We start from the raw sequence: 24,587 nt of genomic DNA, 5'->3' as shown, positions 1-24,587 counted from the left end.
AGAGAGACCTATGAAGTCCCCAAAGCAAGACAGGCTTCTGTCACCTGCCTGAGGTGAAAGGTAAGACCCTATTGCTGAAGACAGTACATGCTATGGATAAAGAACACCATGTGATCCTGCTGCAATATGGAAGGAAGTCAGTTCCCACATGGTTAGCCTGGATAGTCCAAGTCAAAATTTTAAGGAACTTCAAAGATCCAGGAAGCAATGTTTAAAGGAAAACAATGGTCTCCAAACTTCCAGAATTCTTAAAACAAATAAAATAAAACCAAAATAATAAGGATTGTGTACATAGTCCACGCACACACCATATTCCAAGCCAGCTTTGTTCTGCTTCTGTTTCTTTCTTTGTTTTTGAGACCACATCACTCACCATGTGGCCCCAGGCTGTAACCCAGGCTATCCTTGAACTAGAGATCTTGCCTTGGCCTGCCAGTGCTGTGATTAAAGACACAAATCATCTGGTTTCATTTTACTTTGGTTCTAAGGAGTGGAATCGGAACTAGGACATTTTTCATTTCAGTGTCAGTCCCAAGCCTTAAACAAGATTGTAAAATGTGTCCACTTAGTCAGTTGAAATCCCCTTACCTCTCATAAGACACAAGCCTATGATAATCACTATCATGAGGCCTAAGAGGACAGAGGAGAAGATCATCCACAGCTTGCACTTTCCAACCACATTCTTGTTACAAGAGCTCCAGGGGCTTTTCTTGTCAGCCTAGAAAGCAAAGGAAGATTGGGAGGCAGTTGCTTGATTCCAACAAATGCTCTCAAATTCCCACCCTTGACCAGTGAGACAGAAGCTAAGGCAGGAGGCTGCTCAAGGGGCCACACTATACTGCATCAAATTTTCAAAAATAAAAAGTAGGGGAAATAGAACCTCAAAAAGCCAGCAGTCCAATGCTCTGAGAGTTATGAAGTGAAGAAAATTGGAGAAGGGATTTTTAAATAGTTTTTAAAATAGATTTTATTTATTTGAGAGAGAGACAGAGAATGGGTGCACCAGGGCCTCCAGCCACTGCAAATGAACATCAGACCCAAGTGCCACCCTGTACATCTGGCTTACATGGTTCTGGGGAATGGAACCTGGGTCCTTATGCTTCGCAGGCAAACACCTTAACCTCTAAACCATCTCTCTAGCCCTTAAAATACATGGTTTTTTGTTATTATTATTATATTATTATTATTATTTTATTATATTTTAATATATTTTATATTATTATTATTATTATTATATTATTATTATTATTATTATTTGCTTTCTCTAAGAAAGCAAACAAGTGAGAGAGAATTGGCATGCCAGGGCCTCAGTCACTGAAATCAAACTCCAGACACTGCACCACCTAGTGGCCATGCGTGACCTTGCGCTTGCCTCACCTTTGTGTGTCTGGCTAAGGTGGGATCTAGAGAGTCCAACGTGGGTCCTGAGGCTTCACAGGCAAGCAACTTAAGACAAGCAACTTAGATGCTAAGCCATCTCTCCTGCCCGTTGCATTTATTTTTAACTGGCACATGATAGTTGTGACATTTCTTTAGCCATGTATGGTGGATAGTGATCAGATTAGAGTAAGTGGCATGTCTATCATCTCAAACATCAATCACTTGTTACGTTAGCAACATATAAAATCCTCTCTACTAGCTATTTTAAGACATACAACTAATTATTGTCAACCATAATCAACCTACCAGAACACCCGAAGTCATTTCCTGTGTCTAACCACACCCTGCACTTGTTAACCTCTCTCTCCATCTCTCCCTGCTCCATGCCCTCCGCAGGCTATGATGATGACTCTTCTAGTCTCTGCTTCTATAAGATCAGCGTTTTGGGCTTCCACATATGAGAACATGTGATATTCTTTGGGTGTGAAAGATGAATTTTTGGAGGCATTTCAATTCAAAAAAATAGCATCTGGTGATTCATAAGAGAACCGGCCAGCACATGACTCTGAGGGTTGGAATGTGAGTGTTTGGCTCAAGTAACGGCAGCTTCAATGTCTTCCCCTTTGAATACAAATTCTCTCAACTGATGATGGGCTACAGCCCACGATAGCCCATTATAAGTTGGAACTACTGAATACTGTATATCAAAATGCATTTACGTTGGGCCTGGTGGTAAAGGCTTAAAGCCCTAGCTAGGTTCAATCCCTAGTACCTAAAAACATGCACGTAACAGACCTAATGTGGAGAACAGCATTACGAGCAGTTGCAGGTCTGTGTGCGTGTGTGGCTGACTGGGAGATGGGCCTCGTTGTCCCTGCACAGTCCAGCATCCTGCTCCGAGCTCACTAGCCTAGGAAGAGATCAAGTCGGAAATCTGAAGTACGGATTCTGCTGAATGTGAATTATGTTGGTACCACTTTCAAGGAACGTGGACGGTAAGTGAACCATGGGAATTCAAGGGCTTCTTGCACTAAGTCTAACTCACGTGTCTGTTGCACAGCCTAGAGGCGATGAGCAGAAAGTGGCTGCTAAGTGCTACAAGGTGGTTTATGGAAGGGAGCCGTCGCTCCTGGATCTATAAGGCGGCAGGGCGGGCAACCGAACCAACACTGCACTTCGCTAACTTTCTCTCCTATCCTTATTGTTGTAGTGACCATCAAAGAGAAAAAGAAAACTATTGGTCCACATTGGGACTACATTTCACACTTCTTCAGGGAAAGTTTCCCAGGCCTGGCTTCCCATCAGAATCACTCCGGGAGGATTTTAACTGACACACACCCAGGCCCTGCCTGAATCTTCCACTTGTGTGAAGGTGGGCCAAGCTCTGGCTTGCCATTTTAAGCCTTCCAAACTGAACCAAGTGCTTTGTCCCTGCTCTAAAACCTCTTCTGCTAGAGCCAGGTCAAGCTTCCTGTCCTTTCTACCTTAATGCAATCCTCCGAGGATGTGAGCAGTCTGAATAGCTCGGCTGCTTCTGCCTTCGACTGTCCTCTCTGGTTTCAAGTTCAGATACACTGGAGTCTGGCCCTAGCTTCCTCGGTAAGTTGAAACCACACAGAATGAGGTCTGGCTCTTGAACTTTCCGGATCATGGTCCTGCCTTTGACAAGTAACAGACATTTGATAAATATACATTGCTTGTTTGAAAGGGACTCCCAAAGTTTTACAACTGGACTCTGAAACATTCCAGAACAGGGGTCAAATGGTGGAGTCCCTAAGGGCTGGGGTCTTGGACCCAGCATGTCCCAATGGGGGGAAAATGATGATGGGCCTGTGGTGTGGAGAGAAGAAAACTGCTGGAGTTCAGAGTATTTCTGGAGTCCAGAGGGAGGGAATTTTTTTGTTTTGTTTTGTTTTTGTTGTTGTTGTTGTTTGTTTTTTGAAGTAGGGTCTCGCTCTAGCCCAGGCTGACCTGGAACTCACTATGTAGTCTCAGGGTACATTTTTACCCAATTCTAGACTGCAGAATGAGACCCAAGGCACCAAAGCCAAGAGCTCAAGAAGACATTCAGGAAAAAGCAGTCCTGGTGCAAAGAATCTTGAACTTCTCAGGAGACAGAACATACCTCCCCACTCACAGAACTTTTGAAAACAACATTGGCCCATACTGGTTCCCGTACTTAAGCAAGAAGCAGCCAGGCCATGAATGAAGCCTAGCACAAAAGAAAGTCACCTAGAGTCTCCGATGAGCATCCCACCAGTGCCCCTCCACACCCGGCTTGAGCTGTCTGTGGGAGACCAAGAATTAGAAATCGGGGGAGGGGGGACCACTAAACACTGACTTCCTGGAGCACCTCGGGTGAATTACATAGCCCTCACCTGCAAGACATGCCTCTTCCTGTCCAGACCCCTGGCTGCGTTCCTACAACCTGGCATCCTTCCCTGCCCCAAGAGTGAGCCGGCTGACCACCCTCCCTCGCAGGGTTAATCTTCGCAGGCTAAGTCCTAAAACAGCCTCAGCCACTTACAATCAAACAAGGGGTGGTACTTCTGGGGAGAGGAGATGGGGGGGGGTCTGCACGTGGCAATCGACTGAGGAGTCGGTATTTGTTAGACGTGCTCTCAGAAGATTGCACATGCCTGGAGGGGGAACCTGCTGATAGTAAGGGCTGTCTGTGCTGAGCATCCCGGAAAAGTGAATCATAGAATCACACTGCCTCCTTCAACGACTTCTTGCTTTCTGTTCTTCAAACTCTAAGTCCCGAGAAGCCCCAGGCAGTTTTTTCTGCATAACCCCCTCTAGAGGTAATTGCAAACATCACCTTACGTTCTAGGATGGCATTAAATGCCTGTGGTATTTTCAGGGTTTTCCTCTGGGAACTTTTATATCTTCATGGTGGCATTTAGTCCACATCCTCTATCCAATCACACATACACATAAAGAACCAGTTAACTTTGTCCTAGATGGAACAGTGTGTAGCAATGAGCTAATTTTTAGGGAGTCCAAATGAGTCTTAGTTACTTCCAAACAATTAACTCATTTAATATTATTCAAATGACTTTGCCATCACTCAAAATGTGTCTGGGGCTGCCAAATCGGTCCGTCATGAGCCATGAAAACTTTCTCCTTTATTTTTACTATTATAGTCTTGTGTGTGTGTGTGTGTGTGTGTGTTGCACTGAGCTGTGTGTTGCTAGGACAAACACCCAACCACACTAGGTTTATGGAAGAAAGGGGTATATTTAAGATCCAGGGGAACCCCACCAATGGTGGAAGAAGCCATTTCACTTCCATAGATCTGAGTAGAGAGACATCACCAAGTGGAAGCACCATGCACCTTCCAGCAAGCCTGGACACACATGTAGGGCTGCACCCAGATCTGCCCCCAAACACACCTTATGACTAGACTCCAAGATCTGGCCCCAGGAACATGCTCACTGAAGCAGGAATCTTCCTGCTAGGCACTGGAGTCGCAAGCCCGATTTTAACCAAACACCTGAGTCTATGGGGGCCTTACGTTCAAATGCTCACATCCAAACTCCCCGAGGGCCCAGCTGTGGTGTGCTTGCCGTGGTGTGCACATGGTGGTCTGAGGACACCCTCAGGGTGTCTGCCTTCCCCTCCCATTTTGCTTGAGACAATGTCTTCTTATTGTTTCATGTTTACCACTTCATGGGTTCCAATCCAGCTGGCCTGTGAGCTTGCAGATTCTTCTTGCTCTGCCACCCATTTTCCTGGGCACACTGGGAGGGGGGTCACAGACATATGTTCCACTTTGCATCTGGCTTTCATGTGGGTGCTGAGAACTGAACTCAGGCCAGTAGGCTTGTAAGCAAGAAATTTTAACCACTGACCCTTCTCCCAGCCCTCTTTTCAATTTGTTTTTCATTTAAAGTAAATTTGTTGATATAGCATATACTTCACCCTGTCAAAGTGTTCAATTCACTATTGGAAGTATATGCAAAGTGTACAGCCATCAATAGCATCCCCATCAGAGTATCTCATTATCTTACAAAGATACCTGTGTTCTTTGTAGGTTGTTAGATTAATTAATGTGAGATAACTGAGCTAACAAATTGAAGCAAAAGAAAAATGAACGTGTCTTGAGTTTAACGAACAAATTTGAAGTACCAAATCATGATTAAAACAGGAAACATATGAATAAACATTTTCTATTAAAAAATATTTTATTTTCTAGGCATGGTGGTGCACACCTTTAATCCAAGTGCTCAGGAGGCAGAGGTAGGAGGATCGCTATGAGTTCGAAGCCACCCTGAGACTACATAGTGAATTCCAGGTCAGCCGCAGCTAGAGTGAGACCCTACCTCGAAAATTCCAAAAAAAAAAAAATTATTATTTTATTGCTTTTCAAGGTGATACTCTTCTATCCCTCTCCCCTGCTCCCATTCCATTGAGGACATTCCTCCTCAGTGGGTCATTGGTATTCACTGTGGAGGCACAAAGACCTCCGTCAGGCTGTGGATGGAAAGAAGGAGTGGGGGACTCTTAACAATCTCTCTGGCCCCTCTTCTGATGTGTTTCCTGAGCCTTGATGTGCATGTCTGTAGTCAGATTTAGCCTGGAGCTCTCAGCTGCCTCCGGCTTTCTGCTTTGGTGCATTTTGAATGACCATCGAAGATTCTCACAGTGCCAGAGGCAAAGTGGAGTCTGGTAGTTTATATTTCTTTTCTTCTAAGGCCCAAGCAGCTCAGACTGAGAAAAGGAGTTCTTGCTAATGCCTTTGTGTAGCCCCCAGCCTAGCCCTTGCAAGTAGGAAGGTACAGACACTGTGCGGTATCTTACTCCCAGCCCGCACCCACCACCTGAATGCGCCTATCAGCCAAAGGTGCCACTTTGGTCCTCCTGTGCCACTGAAATCACCTAAACCTGAGACCTTACTTATAGAAATTAGTAATATATCACTTTTGATTTAGACAACTATAAATGAGTATAAATCATACTGTATTCACATATTTACAGGTAGACATATAGATAGATAAAAGCAATGGAAACAGCGGAGATCGGAGATCTGAGCACACATTTCAGAGACCCCACAGAGTGAACCTGAGCACGTCGGTAGCTTCTCTGAGCCTCAGTTTCCTCACTCAGTCCCTCCATTGGTCAAATCAGAACACTAACATCCTCCTATTCAGATACTGTGATAATTAAATGCATTGATGCATCATAGTATCTGGCATGTGATAGGTACACAACATGATTCATGGAAAACATGTGGGCTTAAAGAGCGTCTCAGAATGGAAATCTTACTCCATGCTTTCAGGACATTCACACAAGATTCTTCAGTGCCTGGCTATGATCCTTGTGCCAGCCAGCTCTTAATGACCCCTATCAGCTTTCCAGCTGAAATATATTTCAACTTCTCTTAGGACCAGAGGGTAGTTCACACATTAGGTGAGGATCTCTCTCCTTATTAAAGTTTTCTCCATTCGAATATTTCTAGAAGGTCCTCCAAGGTCCGTGGAGCCCTTCACCTTCAGTGCATGCTGTCAGTAACCATCGTTTTCCTACCTGGTGGCCTACAAAGCGAAATTATAAGGAAGTCTGGCTGTGTATGTACATCTGACTAACAAGGAAGTCGTAAGGACATGAAAGCATAATCTCCAGCAGGCAGGTGCTAAGCATTATGAAACACTGATACCCACACGGATGTGGCATTTTCCACCAGCATTCGAACCTCCCAGAGGCCCCGATGGGGCTCATTAGGTACGTTCACATCATTTGACAGCCTTGCCCTGGGAACACTGCTTTTATTGGCAGGTGCCTTTTATTGGCAGACGCTGTCCTCTGCGTTTAGCGTCACACCATAGTCTCTGGGGAGTAACCCAAGGCAACTCCTTCCAATTCCCACACCTACACCTGTCTGGAGGATCCAGACAGCAAGTTCATGGTCATGTCCACTTGTGTTGGCCATCAGCCACGCCGGCCACACTTCCTTCCTCACTCTGACATGGGGCAGCAATCTACTGGCAGCCTACCTCTGCGACACACAGACTGCGCAGCGGCGCTGGGAATTACCGCAGACCCAAGCTGTGCTTTCAACTTTTTGAAGTTCCTTCTCTCTAAAATCAGTAGCTGGGCAGCCAGTAAGGTAGAGGTGGGGTAGGGCTGGTGAAATCAGGCTGAAAGAACGTAATCAGAAGACAGAAGGTTCAGAATTAGCTCAATGATGTTCTACAAGTATTTGATCTGTGAACCACGTCCAGGCGCTGCTCTGGCTGAATCAGAAAAGGGCTCAAGCTAAGCTCCAGGTTGCCCTCAGGTTCGCATTGCTGGCAGAAATCACCCGCCCAAGAGCAGCTTTTCTTTTTTGGGGCGGGGGGAAGGTTCACTTTGGCTTACAAACTTGAGGGGAAGCTCCACAGCAGCATGGAAAACGATGGCATGAGCAGAGGGTGGACATCACCTTCTGGCCAACATCAGGTGGACAAAAGGAACAGGAGAGTGTGCCAAACACTGGCATGGAGAAACTGGCTATAATACCCATAAGCCCGCCCCCCAAAATACACTGCCTGCAGGAGGCTTTAAATCCCAAATCTCCATCGGCTGGGAACCTAGCATTCAGAACCCCTAAGTTTATGGGGGACGCCTGAGTCAAACCACCACACCCCACCACCTTCCCAGACCTGAACCGCCTGAAACTAGTCCTCTGGAGATAAGAACTTTGGCATTTCCCTTCAACTGACCAGTTAAGTTCACCCTGAGCCACCCCCAGGCTGGTTCCAGCCTCTCCCTATCTCCCTTCCTGCAGAATCAGAAGCCCAAAGTAGGAGAAAATAGAATGCATTTGGAGGATGGTAGGGAAGCGCTTGGGAGAAGGAGAGACCCGAGACAGGGAGACAATGAATCCACTTGTCATTCTTAAGTGAAGAAAGCTAAGCGAAGAGTTACGTGTAACTTTTCAAAGCCGCTCTCTGCGAGGTTGCTGTCTCCCACTTGTCCTTCCGACAGGGCCACTGGGGTTGGAACGATCAAAGGGTCTGGAGGGTTCCCAGGAGCTTGCGGGGGGCTCTAGCTGCAGTGCGCGCTTTCCTTTCCAGACCTCACCCTCCTTCTGGGCAGTGGCAGAGCTGTGCCTCCAGGAAGTCCTTACCTGGGGTGGCCGACGAGGACCGAGGTCCTCCGCCGAACGAGGCTGGACAGGGAGGCCATTGAGAGGTGATTCCTCGTCCGGCTGCCCCTCCAGCTCTGAGAGCTCCAGATCTTCGTTGGGCGATGACGCCCCTGCCATGGGGAGCGCGGAGCCTGGGCGCGGGACGCGGGCACCTGATGGCGGGGCAGAGTCCACAGTGCGTCCCGGCTGTCACTCCACCCACCCCGCGCGCGGGCAGACCTCTGGCGGGGAGTGGCGGAAGGCCACTGCGCCTGCAGTCTACGGTGCTGGGACCGTGCCCTGTCGCAGGCTCCTGAACGGGCCGAGGGCTGTTTTTCTGGTTTGTTCAGGGCGCTGGCTGCGATGCCCTTTCTTGGGTAGGTGCAGAAGCAGGCCAGGTCAATCCAGCACTGGGTGGCGTGCGGTGCCGGGAAGGGCAGGGCTGGGCTGGCTGCGCAGTCCTTGGGGGTCCCTTCTACCCAGTCCAGCCCCGCTGCTCAGGAGGGAGGTGGCGGCTTGCCACAAGCCCTCACTGTCTGGCTAGAGAGTTCAGCCCAACTGTGAATCACCTCCTGCGTGTCAGGCGCGGGGCTAGGTTCTGAGCACAAGCGGACACGCCCACACGAAGTTTCCTCTCACCCGCTCAGATGCAGGCCAAAAGGCAGTGTAAGGGGTTGGAGAGATGGCTTAGCGGTTAAGGTGCTTTCCTGCAAAGCCAAAGGATCCAGGTTCCATTCCCCAGGACCCACTTAAGCCAGATGCACAAGGAGGCCCGTGCGTCTGGAGTTCCTTTGTAGTAGCTGGAGACCCTTGCGTGCCCATTCTCTCTCTCTCTCTCTCAAATAAATAAGTAAAAATAAAAATTTATATATATATCAGTGTCAGTGGTACCAGGCTAGCTGGGTTATTTCTCACTTGCAGGGCTCCTGGCCCTGGGGCTCTGGGGCCTTGGAGCCCTGGGACCCTGGGTTTTATCTCTGGCGTACCAGAATGTCTGCACCTGCAGAGCTACTGTTAGCTCTCTCATAGTAGAGTGGTTCCCAGGACTAAAGGTGACTGACACATAACAAGAACTCGCAGCCATTACTGATTATTATTTATCTTTGAGGGACAGGGGTCACGGACACCCCGACCTGAGGAAAAAGCACGTGCGCCCAGGTGCATTACGCATAGGTCATCTCCACACCCTACGCATACAGCAAATGGAACTAATGAGTGTAGAATGATGTTTACAAAGCAAGGTGTGCGCGGGTCCAAAGGCCTCACCTCCCGGCCTTCTGTTCGGAGCCACTGTGCTGCCTACTGCGCCTACCCCCTTTCTCTCTCTCTGGCGCTCCCTCCCTCTCCCTCCCCCTCCCCCTCTCCTTCCCCCTCCCCCTCCCCCTCCCCTCCCCCTCTCCCTCTCCCTCTCGTTCTCCCTCTCTCTCTCTCTCTCTCTCTCTCTCTCTCTCTCTCTCTCTCTCTCTCTCGCACACACACACACACACTCATGAACGCACAGTTGAAGGACTCGGGAGCACATGAGAAAAGTCCAGGAAAGGCTGGTTTGGGTCAAGGACTGCCCCCTCTGCCAGCGCCCATGCCCAGACACTGGCTCCAGAGGCTGTCGCCCTGCCACTGCAGCATCTTCTTTGGGTCCCATCTGCCTGTGACAGGGGGGTCCTGTGACTCAGCTTCTGGCCAGATCAGACTTCACTCTGCTCCACCAGGGAGACCGCAACCACTCCTTCTTCTATTTTCTGTTAGGGGGTTTTGAAGAGACTTTGTAACCATGTTGGGAGGGGTAAGCTAACCAGCCAGGGATGCCAAGACACCCCAGGGCCCGGCCATAACAGGAAGCTAAGAGTTCCCCAGGACTAAAAGGAACTAGAGCCTAATTAAGAACAGGAGAGCGGGCTGGAGAGATGGCTTAGCGGTTGAGCACTTGCCTGTGAAGTCTAAGGACCGCGGTTCAAGGCTCGACTCCCCAGGACCCACATTAGCTAGATGCACAAGGGGGCGCATGCGTCTGGAGTTTGTTTGCAGTGGCTGGAAGCCCTGGCGCGCCCACTCTCCTCTCTCTGCCTCTTTCTCTCTCTGTCTGTCACTCTCAAATAAATAACTAAAATTAAAAAAAAAAAAAAAAAAGGAACAGGAGAGCCCTGCTGGGGCGAAGATTCAGTAAGTACAGTGCTTGCCCTGCAAGCATGAAGACCTGAGTTTGAGCCCCATAAAAGCCAGATATGTGCACACGGATAATCCCAACGCGGAGGAAGCAAAGACAGGAGGATCCTGGAGGCTCACTGGCCAGCAGGTCTAAGCAAATGAATGAGCTCCAGGTTCAGTAAGAGACTCTGTCTCAAAGAATGAGGGCTGGAGAGATGGCTTAGCAGATAAGGGGCTTGCCTGCAATAACTAAGGACCCAGGTTCAGTTCCCCAGTACCCGCATAAAGTCAGATGCACAAGGTTGGACAAGCATCTAGAGTTCATTTGCAGTGGCTGGAGGCCCGGACATGCCCACCCCCCTTCTCTCTTTCTGCCTCCCTCAAATAAATAAAATTTTTAAAATAAAATGAAGGGTGATTGAAGAAGGCACCAGACATTCACCTCTAGCCTCCACAGACACCCACACACGTGTACCCCTACACACACACACACACACACACACCACAAGCATGTGTACTTCCCTCACACAAAAAGAATAGGAGCCAATGAAGAGGAGATGGCTTCTGACAGGATGCCCACTTGAAGTACCAAGAGCTCTCCAATCTCTGACCCACACCTCCCACAGGACCCGGGAAACTCTCCTCATGGTTCCCTTGTTCCTTTGCAAGAGCCTCATCTCAGTCTTCTCCCGAAGCTGCTTTCTCCACACAGGCTCACCTGCAACCTCCTTCTCTCCCCAGAGTGCCTGGGAGTCACTTTCCCGGTCACACAGGCGTCCTCTAAGCTCATCTAAGGCCCTTTGAGTTTACAAGCAAGATTTCTGTGTTCTCCAGTCAAGATGCTCACATTTTCAGAATTATATCTGCCTAGCTATCTATCTCTATCTCTGTCTCTGTCTCTCTCTCTCTCTCTCTCTCTCTCTCTCTCTCTCTCTCTCTTTTGTTTGTTTGTTTTTAAGGTAGGGTCTCACTCTAGCTCAGGCTGACCTGGAATTCACTATGGAGTCTCAGGGAGGCCGCGAACTCACAGTGATCCTCCTACCTCTGCCTCCCGAGTGCTGGGATTAAAGGTGTGCGCCACCACGCCCGTTAGCTCATATCTTTATAGTACCATGGAAATGGGGCAGGTTCTGGAAGTTAGCAGAACTGGGGTCACATTTAGACTCGTTATTTACATGTCTTTTTTGGGGGGGGTGTTCCATGTCTATCAGTTTCTTTCCTTCTTATAAAATGATTACTGGGCTGGAAAGCTGTTTTAACAGTTAAAACGCTTGCCTGCAAAGCTTAAGAACACTTGTTTGAATGTCCAGGTCCCATGTAGCCAGATGCAAGTGTGTAATGTCACAAGTGTGCACATATCTGGGGTTCGTTCACAGTGGCCCAAAGGCCCTGGTGCACCCATTCTCTTTCTGCCTCTTTCTCCCTTTCTCTGCCTCTCTCTCCCTCTCTCTCAAAAGTAAAATAATTAAAAGTAAGAAGTGTTGATTCTATAAAAAAAAAAACAGATTCCTACGCAGTGGTGTTAGGAGGATAATTTTCATAATTTAAAATAAAGCATTCATTGCTGTGCCTGAAAATATCAAAGTCTCAGGAAATGCTCCTTTCCTGCCCATGGCTACTACCGAACCCTCATCACCTGGCACTGACACTTGATGCAGTGATTTTTTGAAAATGATTTTTCTTCTTGCCCTATTTTGCTGGTCACTGACACTTGCTGGCATCTCCCGGTATGGCCTGAGCTGCTGAAGTCCTCACTCGTAACCTGTTCCCATTTGTGGTAAGTGCAAGTTTCTTACTGTCTGGAGAGCAGACCTGGAGTACAAATGAGTATTCCAAGCCCAATCTGGGGATTTTCCACCCCATTCTTTGGTTTGATTGAAAAGTGAGGATTTAGGGCTAGAGAGATGGCTTAGTGGTTAGGGCACTTGCCTGCAAAGCCAAAGGACCCAGGTTAGATACCCCAGGAACCATGCAAGCCAGATGTGCAAGGTGACGCATGAATCTGGAGGGTTTTTTAGCAGCAGCTGAAGGCCCTGGCATGCCCATTCTCTCCTTCCTTCTCTCTCTCTTTCTCTCTTTCTCCTTCTCTCTCAAATAAATAAAAGGAATTTTTTAAAAAGATAAGTAAGGATTTAGGATGAATTCCAGGCATTTTTCCCTGAGAATACAACTGGGTTTAGGTTAAACAATTCTTTTTTTTTTTTTTTCCTAAGGTAGGGTCTCACTCTAGCTCAGGCTGACCTGGAATTCACTAAGTAGTCTCAGGGTGGCCTCGAACTCTCGGCGATCCTCCTACCTCTGCCTCCTGAGTGCTGGGATTAAAGGCGTGCGCCACCACGCCCAGCTAGGTTAAACAATTCTTAATAAAAGTTAGACAATTGTGAATACAGAATCAAACCTGAGCTAGATCAATTTGGCCATTTCTCCAGCATTAGTTCTATAGGCATTGTTTTTAATAATGCATTATTATTTCACCAGTAGTTCATTTAAATATACTTTTAGGTTAATATTAAATGTTTATTATGTACAAAACATCAAATTTAGAGCCAGGCCTAGTGGCACATGCCTTTCAGCAGCACTTGGGAGGCAGAGGTAGGAGGACTGCCATGAGTACAAGGTCATGCTGGGACACAGAACTCCAGGTAAGCTCGAGCTACCTGAAAAAAAAATTTTAAAAAGTCAAACTCAAATTTTCAATAATTCAAGCACACTTGTTATCAGGTTTTGTTAACCACTGAAAATTTTTTACTTTTTTATTGTCTTGGGACTTTTTCTTCTTGTCTCATCTCCATAGAGCAAGTAATCTCACCAGTAGCTACCATATAGACCAAAAATTAGAGAAACCGCATCAAAGTAGCATCACCAACCCTGCCAACTATTTGACTGCCTTTGCATCGGCCTGGGCCGTGGGAAACTACCAGTCAGTGTCTACGTAGTGAAGCATGGCAAGCTTTGCTGCTCAGAACGCGGGAGACTGGGTCAGCTTCTCAGACGAATCAATCAGGAAACAACACAACCGAGAAACAGTTCCGGGTCAGTGTCTGTTGTTCATTTTCCTATTCTCAAGGCACTGTAATAAAGAAAAGGGGGGGCTGGAGAGATGGCTTAGTGGTTAAGGCACATGCCTGCAAAGTCTAAGGACCCAGGTTCGATTCTCCAGGTCCCATGTAAGCCAGATGAACAAGGTGGCACCTGTGTCTGGAATTCATTTGCAGTGGCTGGAGGCCCTGATGTGGCTGTTTCCTCCCTCCCTCCCCCCGCCACTCCCTTTCTTTCTGTAGACAATAAAAATAATTTTTTTCTTTAAAAAAAGGCATGAGGCAGGGATGGTATACCTTCCAGGGAGTTGTTGGCCAGGGAGGTCCCTGATACTCCTAACATGATAGGCCATTGCCAAGGCCCTTGGCTTCCCACCAGGAATAGATGATAAGACCCTATTGCTGAAGACTCCACATACTTGGGCTGCAAGGTCACTGAGAAATCCTGCTGGAGATGAGCTGATAACCTCCTCCATGTAGATCAGTTGACAGAAAGCTGGAAGAAGCCATTCTACATGCAGTTCAATGGGACAAAGATACACCACCACTGAAGATACTCAACAGTGGACACTGCAAGCCTTCAAATTGGCCAGCCAGGCCAAATGAGCCAATGGGTGCAATATTGGCAGGTCTATCATGCTGGAAACCAGGTGCCCTCTAATTGGACTGGAGGCCTGCTCCATGGAAGGGAATACATCCCTGATACTGAAAACTTAAAACAGGGGTAGTCATAAGACCTAGGAGTGTAACATCTGCTGATGTCTGGAAAAATGTATATAGTATGTTTATTAAACTGCCCAGTAAGCACTTCTCTTAATATTTATACCCTTATATTAACACTTGGGTAGAGAATCTTCTCTTTTCAAGTGGCAGTGACCTTGGGATGACACAGAAGGTATCATAGTGCTGGAAAGAAGTGACTGGAGGACTGAGTAACATCTCGATCACACCTTCCAAGGCTCAGGGTCTAATGCGGAAGAGGTGGCAGAAAGAATGTAAGAGCCAAAGGAAGGGTAGGACTCCTTACAACGTGCTCCCTCCAGACATAAAATGGCCTGGATTTTACTCTCTCTCCTCTTACAGCTGCATCGAGGTCTTGTGTGCATGATTCTCTCTCCTCTTGCAGCTGCATCAAAGTCCTCTGTGCATTATCCTCTCTCCTCCTACAGCTGCATCGAGGTCCTCTGTGCAGGATTCTCTCTCCTCTTACAGCTACATCGAGGTCCTCTGTGCATGATTCTCTCTCCTCTTACAGCTGCATCGAGGTCCTCTGTGCATGATTCTCTCTCCTCTTACAGCTGCATCGAGGTCCTCTGTGCATGATTCTCTCTCCTCTTACAGCTGCATCGAGGTCCTCTGTGCATGATTCTCTCTCCTCTTGCAGCTGCATCGAGGTCCTCTGTGCATGATTCTCTCTCCTCTTGCAGCTGCATCAAAGTCCTCTGTGCATGATTCTCTCTCCTCTTACAGCTGCATCGAGGTCCTCTGTGCATGATTCTCTCTCCTCTTACAGCTGCATCGAGGTCCTATGTGCATGATCCTCTCTCCTCTTGCAGCTGCATCGAGGTCCTCTGTGCATGATTCTCTCTCCTCTTGCAGCTGCATCGAGGTCCTCTGTGCATGATTCTCTCTCCTCTTACAGCTGCATCGAGGTCCTCTGTGCATGATTCTCTCTCCTCTTGCAGCTGCATCGAGGTCCTCTGTGCATGATTCTCTCTCCTCTTACAGCTGCATCGAGGTCCTCTGTGCATGATTCTCTCTCCTCTTACAGCTGCATCGAGGTCCTCTGTGCATGATTCTCTCTCCTCTTACAGCTGCATCGAGGTCCTCTGTGCATGATTCTCTCTCCTCTTACAGCTGCATCGAGGTCCTCTGTGCATGATTCTCTCTCCTCTTGCAGCTGCATCGAGGTCTTCTGGCTTCTGTGCCTCATGTGTCCTCTTTAGTTGGATTTCTTTTTTTTTTATTATTATTATTCATTTTACAGGACACAAGTAATTCCTCTTTTTTTAAAATTTTCACTTGGGTGGTGTTATGGGTAACACTGGCCTGTTTTAATAAAGAGATTTTTTTTCTGAGATCAAATATGATATCTTTCTTTTAAGCAAAGATAATCAAGAACCAAATAGCCCTTAGGAGGAACTATAAATTTATAATATACCAGGCATCATAATTTCTTGATAACTATTGAAGTTTTGGCACCTTGACTTGTAAAACGAACACAAATGTATATAGTATATATGAAATGTGTCTCTTTCATAACATTGTGTTGTCCTACCAGTGCCATGACTTCTTTAGAGGCCATAGGCATGATTCAGTCTAACTATGTCATGCTTCATCCTGTCTCTTTATTCAGTGCTGCTGACCCTCAGGGTTTTTACTTTTTTGTGGGTGAACTGGGACAGGACTGTATTTTGAGGCTGAACATGAACAATTATGATATGGCCAGATATAGTTGGTTTGGAAACCATCAGTGTGGGTAATAATCTGTGAATGAATTTCACTTTATTTGCATATGTGAAGGAGGTTTGTCCTGTACATTTAATTTCATGGGAATGAATGCTAAGAGTCACGTGTGATTTTCACTATTGTTTCTTACCTGAAAATCATGTTTGTCTCAATACATGTGAACATCTGCCTTTGAGTAGAAGTATATAGTAATGACACCCTCATCCTTTCTTATTCATTTTAGAAGTTTGGTGCATGGCATTACTTTAGGCCCACCCACAAGTCAGTAACATTCTGGTGTCTTTGTATGACTATCACTATGTCTTTGGAGGCCAAACATTTATGGACTACATACTAATCTGCCTGACTTGTAGTAAATATCACATGTGATCAGTCTGACATTTCCAGTTGAAGAAAAAAACAAAACAAAACACCTGAGTCTTTCTATTGATAACTATTGTATTATGTTAAGGAATCCATCACGTAGATCACAGTTAAATATCTAGCTGGTTCTTTTATGAAAGAGAAGGAACATATTTATTAATCCAAGGAACAAAGTTTGACACTCTTGTGTAAACTCCAGGAAAGTTTGGTCTTCCACATCCATGTCCCCAGCTCACGATGCCAGTCAGAATCCATTTCCCGTCACTTTTTCTTCGACAGGATAAAGGTCCACCAGAATCTCCCTACACAACAGATAATGCCTGCATTTGTCTCATGATTGCCAGTTTCCACATTACTGTATCCAACAGCGTTCAAGCCCCGTTCTGACATGTTTTTGTGTATGTGATCATTATAGAATTCAGTATCAAGAAATAATATGGGGCTGGAGGAATGGCTTAGCACTTAAGGTGTTTGCCTGCAAAGCCAAGGACCCAAGTTCAGTTCCCTAGGACCCATATTAGCCAGAGGCACAAGGGGGCACATGTATCTGGAGTTCATTTGCAGTGGCTAGAAGCCCTGACAGGCCCATTCTCTCTCTCTCTCTCTCCCTCTTTCTCTGTCAAATAAATAAATAAATAAATAAAAATATTTTTAAAAGAAATGTGAAGCCACTAATGTTTTTTTAAAAACTTTAGAGAACTCTTCTTATACTCAAAAGCTGCATCCACTAAAAATAAATAAATAAATAAATAAATAAAGATTCTTTAGGCTAAGAGTAAGATGAGCAGATTCTTGCAAATTGAAAACAGTTCTCACAAATCCCCAAAGAATACACTATTGCAGTTCCCTTCCTCCTCTCTCGACCCCATCTTCAAGGACCTAGCACACAGTGCTTACCACAAAACAGGATCACAAAAGATAGAAGTCAAGGCTGGAGAGATAGTTTAGCTGCTAAGATGCTTGACTACAAAGCCAAAGGACCCAGGTTCGATTCCCCAGGACCCATGTAAGACAGATGTACATGTGTCTGGAGTTTGTTTGTGGTGGCTGAAGGCTCTGGTGCACCTAATCTCTCTCTGTCTACCTCTCTCTCTCTCTCTTAAATAAATAAAACGTTTTTTAAAAAAGAAAAAAGATGGAATTCATTATTAAAATAAAATGAGCTTGGGTGGCAAGAAGTGCAAAGAGGTCTCTCTGTCCTCTTTATCCTTGGAGTCACCCATTCATTCTTTGGTGATCATGGAAAATGACCCTCATTCAGGATGTCCTTCAACTGTAGCACTTCCAGGGCGACCTAGCAGCCTATGTGTTTATATCCTTTCTCCTTGTTCTTCCCTTTCCCCAGCCCAAACTTCAAGCAATGGGTAAATAAAGCCCTTGAGCTTTACCAGTTAACTGGCTATTGCTAAGGAGACAATCCTGAAGCAGTGTGTGCTTGTGCATGCACATGAAGCCCATTGTGCTTTGTTTTTAGCTTTGGGTTAAAAAAAAAATCATGGCAGAGGATGTAAGTTAATCCTGTACATCTCAGATAAACTACACAGGGACTGGAAAACCAATCCTACAGAGCCCTTTCTTTCTGCCCATCTCCCTGATCTTAAGCAAGTGGGTTATAATGAGTACCTAGGCAACACAGATGCGGTAAGGTGAAGTTCTGCCCTAGAGAGTCCCAGGATTACGAAGATTAAACGTGAAAGCACATATGGAAAGTGTAACAAGCTGGGCCAAGGACAGGTAGACGACTTACTCTACAGGCGTCGCTCTTGCCTGACATCACTCCTGCACACAGCATCCGCGAAGTGATGCTCCCATAAGTGGAAACGCAGATGGTTTGATCTATGAGCTCTACCTCTGCCTGCTGCAGAACAGGGGAGCCTTTGTTATCTGGAAGACACAGTGGATGTACAATTCATGGTGATGGCAGGGACTACACCTCCCCCAGATTTCATTTAAACAGTCAACTCAGCCTATCTCCTTTCATCCTCAACAATTCTTTGATAATAGATGATCATAGATCAATTCTATTATTCTCCCCATCCTGCTGCTGAAGAAAATGGAGTCACTCAAGACAGCAAGACGGTGACAGACACCAGGAAGTGGGTCATCCACACTCTTCAAGGAACCGCCCAGCCATTATCCTTTCCTTCCTTGCCTAATAATTCCCCCCCCCAAGTCATGATTTCCTGCCCCCTCATCCTGTAAGTCACCTGATCACTGTTCTGGTGCCACACCCACCTATCTTAGATCTCCCCTAAAGAAACCTTTTATTTTAACTCTCCCTTCCTCATGTTCCCCCAACTGAGGAACTCTATATAGCCCACTTTCTGGAATGTCAGGGTGACTATGCTCTGCTCTTGAGAGTCAGTCCTGGCAGCTTGCACTTTTCCCGAATAAAAGCTTCCATCTTTGTCTCAGACTGGTCTCTGTGGTCTTGGTCACTCCTGAACCTGACAATTATTATGTCAATAACTAAGGGGACACTGAGCGTTTGAGAACCTGCAGCAATGGATTCTTTTTTACGAGTGTCAGTGGGGTGCTGGAGAGATGGTATAGCAGTTAAAGCACTTGTCTGCAAAGCCCAGTTCTATTCTCCAAGACCCATGTAAGCCAGATGCCCAAGGGGGTGCATTCTTCTGGAGTTCATTTGCAGTGACTGGAGGTCCTGGTGTGCCCATTCTCTCCCTCTCTGTCTCTCTCTCTCTCTCTCTCCCTCCCTCCCTCCCTCTGTTCCTCCTTGTCTCAAATAAACAAATAAAGGAGTTAAAAGAAAAAAAAAGACTGTCAATGGATGGAAGGTTGCAGAGTAAACTCGAGAATTACAGACAGTGTACTTGTCCTAGACTCTCAGAAAAGCTTTCAAAGAGGTCTCAGTTGATGAGGTTAGCCCAGGAGTAGGGTGGCCATTAGCCCTTGGGCAGACATTCATGAACTTTGGATTCTTCTCTCATCCCAGATCCTGTACCAAGGGACAACTAGGGAGGAGAGATGGCAAAGTATCTCTAACATACAGCCTGACCTTCTTTACATACTGAAAAAGACTCCTGTTCTGGGTGGAAAAACTACAGTAAGTCACTCCACTGAGTGGATGAATTCTCAGCTGGTGTAAAGTGGAGCCTGAATTTGCAATCTGAGGCATTGAATGCTGGGTATCTCCCTTGTTCTCGTTCCCTGGCCAGCAGCCCTAGTGTGAGTGTGAGACACACTTGCATAACCCCCAGACAGTCGTCTGCACTGTCACCATGGGGTGTGCATACATGTGCCAACTCCGTTATAAGAATGAAATCTAAATCTAAAAATGGATTGTCCTTCTACAGTGAAAACCTGACACTCCTTCAGAATTTGCAAAGGGCCCACACTAGTCTGTCTATCCTACCTTGCCTACACATTTCCTCTGTAGGGTCCTGATTCATTTAGGATAGGTAGAAAGATCCCCAAGCAAGCAGACTCATACTCCATTTGTCCAGAAGCCCAAAGGAAACTGCATAGGCAAATCTACTCTGGGAACCCCAAAAAGCATTTGGTCAGCACATGGGCAAAGGCGTCTCACTCCTTCTATTCGCACCTGCCTCATGCCTGCGTCCCCAGCCAGTCACCCAGCACTTCTGCCCACTGCGCACTTTCTGGCCTGCGGGAGGAACGCATACTGCCTGAATGGACTGCCTCAGGGACTCTGGCCAGGCTGTGCTGAGCTGAAGCAGAGCAATATCGTAGTCAAAGGTCTGGCTGTTGTAGTACTCATGGACCACAATTCTTCTCACGGGGGAGATGAACTTGGCACTCCCCTGAATATGCATCCCAAGGTGAGCGGTCCATGGCGTGGGGTCTGACAGCCTGGTAGAAAGGCAGATGAAGCACAAAGTTAGCAGTGGGAAAAGCCACACGGGCTTTGAAAATAAGCATTCTTCAGAGCAAAGGCCTGGCTTCTGGTGGCCCTATCTTGATCCCTGACCCTGCCAAGGGACATAGCAAGACTCACAACTTCTCTGAGCCTCCCCTGTGTTTTTGGTCAACACAGCGATGAGATAAGCTGTTGGAATAGTGGAAACACACAGCTATGCTCCAAGAAAGAAAGAAAAAGAATTCCCTCAATAACATCGTAAGTAATCTCCTGTCCTCTGATGTTTCAGGAACTGCACCCAGATCAGGAATGCTGGTGACTAGCCTTGGGCTGGAGAGATGGCTTAGTGGTTAAACACTTGTCTGTGAAGCCTAAGGACCCCGGTTTGAGGCTCGATTCCCCAGGACCCACGTTAGCCAGATGCACAAGGTGGCACACGCATCTGGAGTTTGTTTGCAGTGGCTGGAGGCCCTGGTGCATCCATTTTCTCTCTCTCTCTCTCTCTCTCTCTCTCTCTTTCTCTCTCTCTCTCTCTTTCTCTCTCTCTCTCTCTCTCTCTCCTCTGTCTCTTTCTCCATCTGTCACTCTCAAATAAATAAATATTTTTTTAAAAAAAAGAATGCTGATGACTAGCCTTAATTTGCTATACTTTCCCAATTCACACCAACAAGAGCATTTGCTGTAGACACACAAGACCACTAAGTTGTTGTCCAGGGGCCCCTCTCCAAAATTCAACTGATAGGAACTTAAGGTACTAGAGATTGAAGTGCTTTAAGCAGGAACTTAACAAAACCCCTTGCAAACTACCAGAAGCTTTTTAACTCACTGCTCTGGCTCCTGAAGTTTGACCACTGCCAGAAACAGCCATCTCCACCTCCAACCTCAGTCCATCCATGGTTCTAATCTTAGCCCCACCTCTGTCCTTGCTCAAGTCACCACAGGGGGACTTGCATTCTCCCCAGGATGCTTCAGTCTACATCAGCTCCCTTGTAGAAGCCAGGGTGGGGGATAAGAGAATAGGGAAGCTTTGGAAGAAAAACGAGGACACAGTCCAAGGGATATGCACACTAATCAGCTGAACTGACATCAATGAGTGCACCACAGATCCCAAAGCATGCCCCCCCAACACACAAACCCACTCAAATTGCATCATTTCATTGAAATACTCCACTTTAAAAAAATCCACAATAATGGGGCTGGAGAGATGGCTTAGTGATTAAAGCATTTGCCTGTAAAGCCTAAAAGACCCAGGTTCAATTCCCCAGTATCCATGTAAGCCAGATGGACACGGTGGTGCAGACGTCTGGAGTTCAAACATTTGCAGTGGCTGGAGGCCTCGGTGCGCCCATTCTCTCTCTGTCTCCATCTGCCTCTTTCTCTCCCTCTCTCTGTCTCAAAAATAAATAACTGAGATCCACAATGTAAAATGATATCATTTTCATATCTCAGCTGATCTCAGATAGGTTTGAATTTTAAGTGAGATTGTTTTCTATGCGTTCTTTTCACCCTTAGATGGAGGAACACACCTCATGATAATCTTATTGGCAAAGGCAGGCAGGCCCCTTCCAATGTCAGTTCTCATAGACCTACCTAGGATCCCTTCTTCATCTACAGGGGTCTCGGTACTCCAGCCATCCTTGGGTGCTGCACATTCTCCACACAGTGCCTGAGGTCTCCCCCCATGACTGGACAGCCCATCTTTACTGACCTCAGGCTAGTAAGATCATAGTCACTCTCTTGATGTGTCCCTGGGTTCTTTAAGCCTCAGACAACAGCGGCGCACAGCTGGTCCTCTCCACCAAAACCAACCAGCAAGCCAAAAACCGGAAGACCAACAAAACTGATCGTCCTCAAAGGGGGTGTCTTTCCACTGCTGGAGATCAAATGCCTGCTCTGTAGTCAGGGGGTGCACTGGAGGGGAAGCATTCGATGCCCTACCTGTTCCCATGGAAACAGTGGGCCGCGGACAGAAGCCACTCCCTGGAGATGACTGAAGCCCCACAGTAGGCTGTTCCCACGAAGTGGAGACTGACCTGCCAAGGCCAGGCCCCTTCTTGGGAGTCAGAGCCCCCCACGATGCGGTGGAGGGAAGAGGATCCCCTGTTGCAGCCTTTAGGGGAGAAAGGGTCATAAGAATTGAAGGTAGATTCCGGGGGGCAGGGGATGAAAACTACAAACTCCATCAGGTTTATGGCTGGAGTGGAAACTGACTCATCAAGCAAACAGTTCGAAAGCTTGGCCTTATCTAGGTGAGAGGGAATCTACGGGTCTGTTTGAAACCAGTACCAAGAATTCCTGCCCTGCTGAAACATGTCCTGACATGGAGCCTCTGCACCGTGCTGCCTGTGAGGGAGGAGGCACGGGTGGTGAGAGCTGCACCCTCTGAGCAGGAGCCCGGGGAGTCGGGGTGCTAGGAAGAAAGAACAAGGGAAGCGTCCGAGGCAGCCAAACTGAGAACAGCTCCCAAGCACAGATCTATGAGAAAGCACTGAAGAGAGAATGCATAAGGCCAGGACAAATGAAAATCTACTTATAAAACTAGTTATCAGAGCAATTGCTTCCCTGCGTAAATGGCATGGACGCCACATGGCTAATTATAGGACACGTGACTAAGTGGAACATATGGCGAATTACGGCTCTCAGGCCTTAGCTAAAGAAAGAGCGAGCACTGGACATTGCTCACAACACGAGGCATAGCTCCAAGTCGCGCCCTGAGTTCCTGTTTATTTTCTCACAGATTATTTTAAGATCTTCCTGGAGCTGTACTTCTAGAAATGAAAGTTCTCATAAACATTGAATGTGTTGATGGCTAGTATCAAGAAAGAAGATGAGGGCCGGAGAGATGGCTTAGTGGTTAAGCACTTGCCTGTGAAGCCTAAGGAGCCCAGTTCAAGGCTCAATCCTCCAGGACCCACATTAGCCAGATGCACAAGGGGGCGCACGTGTCTAGAATTTGTTAGCAGTGGCTGGAAGCCCTGGTGTGCCCATTCTCTCTCTCTCTCTCTCTCTCTCTCTCTCTCTCTCTCTCTCTCTCTCTCTCTGTCACACTCAAATAAATAAATAAAAATGAACAAAAAAATTTAAAAAAGAAGGAAAGAAGATGGAATAAAACTCCAGAGTTCTTATTTCTCTGAAGCAATTCAAGGCTCAATTCACCAATTTTGCTGTTATCCTCTGGCTCCGAGGCAACCTCTATAAGTCAGGGTGCTTATACCCAGAAGGGAACAGGAATGGAAAAGGGATAAAGGAAGAGGAAATAGGGGAATGAGAAGCACATATTTGTACTCACTGCAGCCCTCTTCATCACTTCCATCTGGGCAATCCACAATCCCATCACACTTTGCATTTTGTTTCCTAAAGCAAACAGCATTGCCACATTTGAAAGTCCTGTTTGTACATGGAATGCCTATGTGTGAATGAAAGAAGAAAGAAATTTATATACTTTTTATTTATTTACCTATTTATTTGAGAAAGAGAGAGGGGGAGGGAGAATGGGCGTGCCAGGACCGCCAGCCACTGCAAACAAACTCCAGACACATGCACCCTTGTGCATCTGGCTTACGTAGATCCTGGAGAATCGAACCAGGATCCTTTGGCTTTGGCAGGCAAATGCCTTAACCGCTAAGGCATCCCTCCAGTCCCAGAAACAGCGTTTTGTCTAGCTATAAACTGATTTGAGTGAATGGCCCTGAACTCCACAAGGAGCAGGTTAATGACAGGTTGCTGCTTGGAGAAAGGAAGCAGCACCATCCCAAAGTGGCCCTTACCTAGGCAGAGCCATGGAGGAGAGGCCAGTGGCTCACCCATTGAAAATCAGAGCAACCATTCTCTCTCTCTCTCTCTACTTCCAAGGCAAGAAAGATGCAAAAAGGGTTAGCTACATTAATGGCCTTCAGAGCATATCCAACCCGTGGCCCAAGAGCCACACGCAACACATTCATAGATGACATTATGCCACTGTGTCAAGAGGTTAGACACCATTGCTAGGCCTCTGCTATTGTATGATCTTATTCTCAAAAAAAAAAAAAAAATCTTTCTTAGCAAAATCTCTTGCCACATTCAGACCTTTTAGATCATTAAGGAGCTGAACAATGAACAGAAACTGAATTACATCACATTTGCTCACAACCCTGGTGTTAGACATTACCACAGTGGGTACAATTGGTGACATTTCAAAGTATCAGGCAGATTCCTGTATGACAGAGCCTCAGTGGCCTACAACTCAATAATGTGAAAGCAAAAC

General features: G+C 46.7%; 2 protein-coding genes across 2 annotated transcripts in view; both read right to left on the bottom strand.

Moving 5' to 3' along the window:
* The window catches only part of C4H3orf52 (chromosome 4 C3orf52 homolog), a 39,989-nt gene extending 23,705 nt beyond the window's left edge, over positions 1–16,284 (bottom strand). The window contains exons 1-5 of the mRNA XM_045148426.1: positions 16,274–16,284; positions 11,355–11,434; positions 8,775–8,984; positions 8,492–8,664; positions 589–718 (exon numbers count right to left, since the gene is read on the bottom strand). Of these exons, the coding sequence (XP_045004361.1) occupies positions 589–718; positions 8,492–8,664; positions 8,775–8,984; positions 11,355–11,434; positions 16,274–16,284 (604 nt within the window). The remainder of the gene's footprint in view (positions 1–588; positions 719–8,491; positions 8,665–8,774; positions 8,985–11,354; positions 11,435–16,273) is intronic.
* A 353-nt stretch (positions 16,285–16,637) lies between these two features.
* The window catches only part of Tmprss7 (transmembrane serine protease 7), a 53,324-nt gene continuing 45,374 nt past the window's right edge, over positions 16,638–24,587 (bottom strand). Inside the window, exons 14-18 of the mRNA XM_045148425.1 lie at positions 23,634–23,750; positions 22,283–22,454; positions 20,069–20,337; positions 18,254–18,390; positions 16,638–16,808 (exon numbers count right to left, since the gene is read on the bottom strand). Of these exons, the coding sequence (XP_045004360.1) occupies positions 16,638–16,808; positions 18,254–18,390; positions 20,069–20,337; positions 22,283–22,454; positions 23,634–23,750 (866 nt within the window). The remainder of the gene's footprint in view (positions 16,809–18,253; positions 18,391–20,068; positions 20,338–22,282; positions 22,455–23,633; positions 23,751–24,587) is intronic.

This window comes from Jaculus jaculus, chromosome 4 (genome assembly GCF_020740685.1).
Source record: "Jaculus jaculus isolate mJacJac1 chromosome 4, mJacJac1.mat.Y.cur, whole genome shotgun sequence".
Classification (NCBI taxonomy): Eukaryota; Metazoa; Chordata; class Mammalia; order Rodentia; family Dipodidae; genus Jaculus; species Jaculus jaculus.
This window is presented reverse-complemented; position numbering and strand designations above follow the sequence as displayed.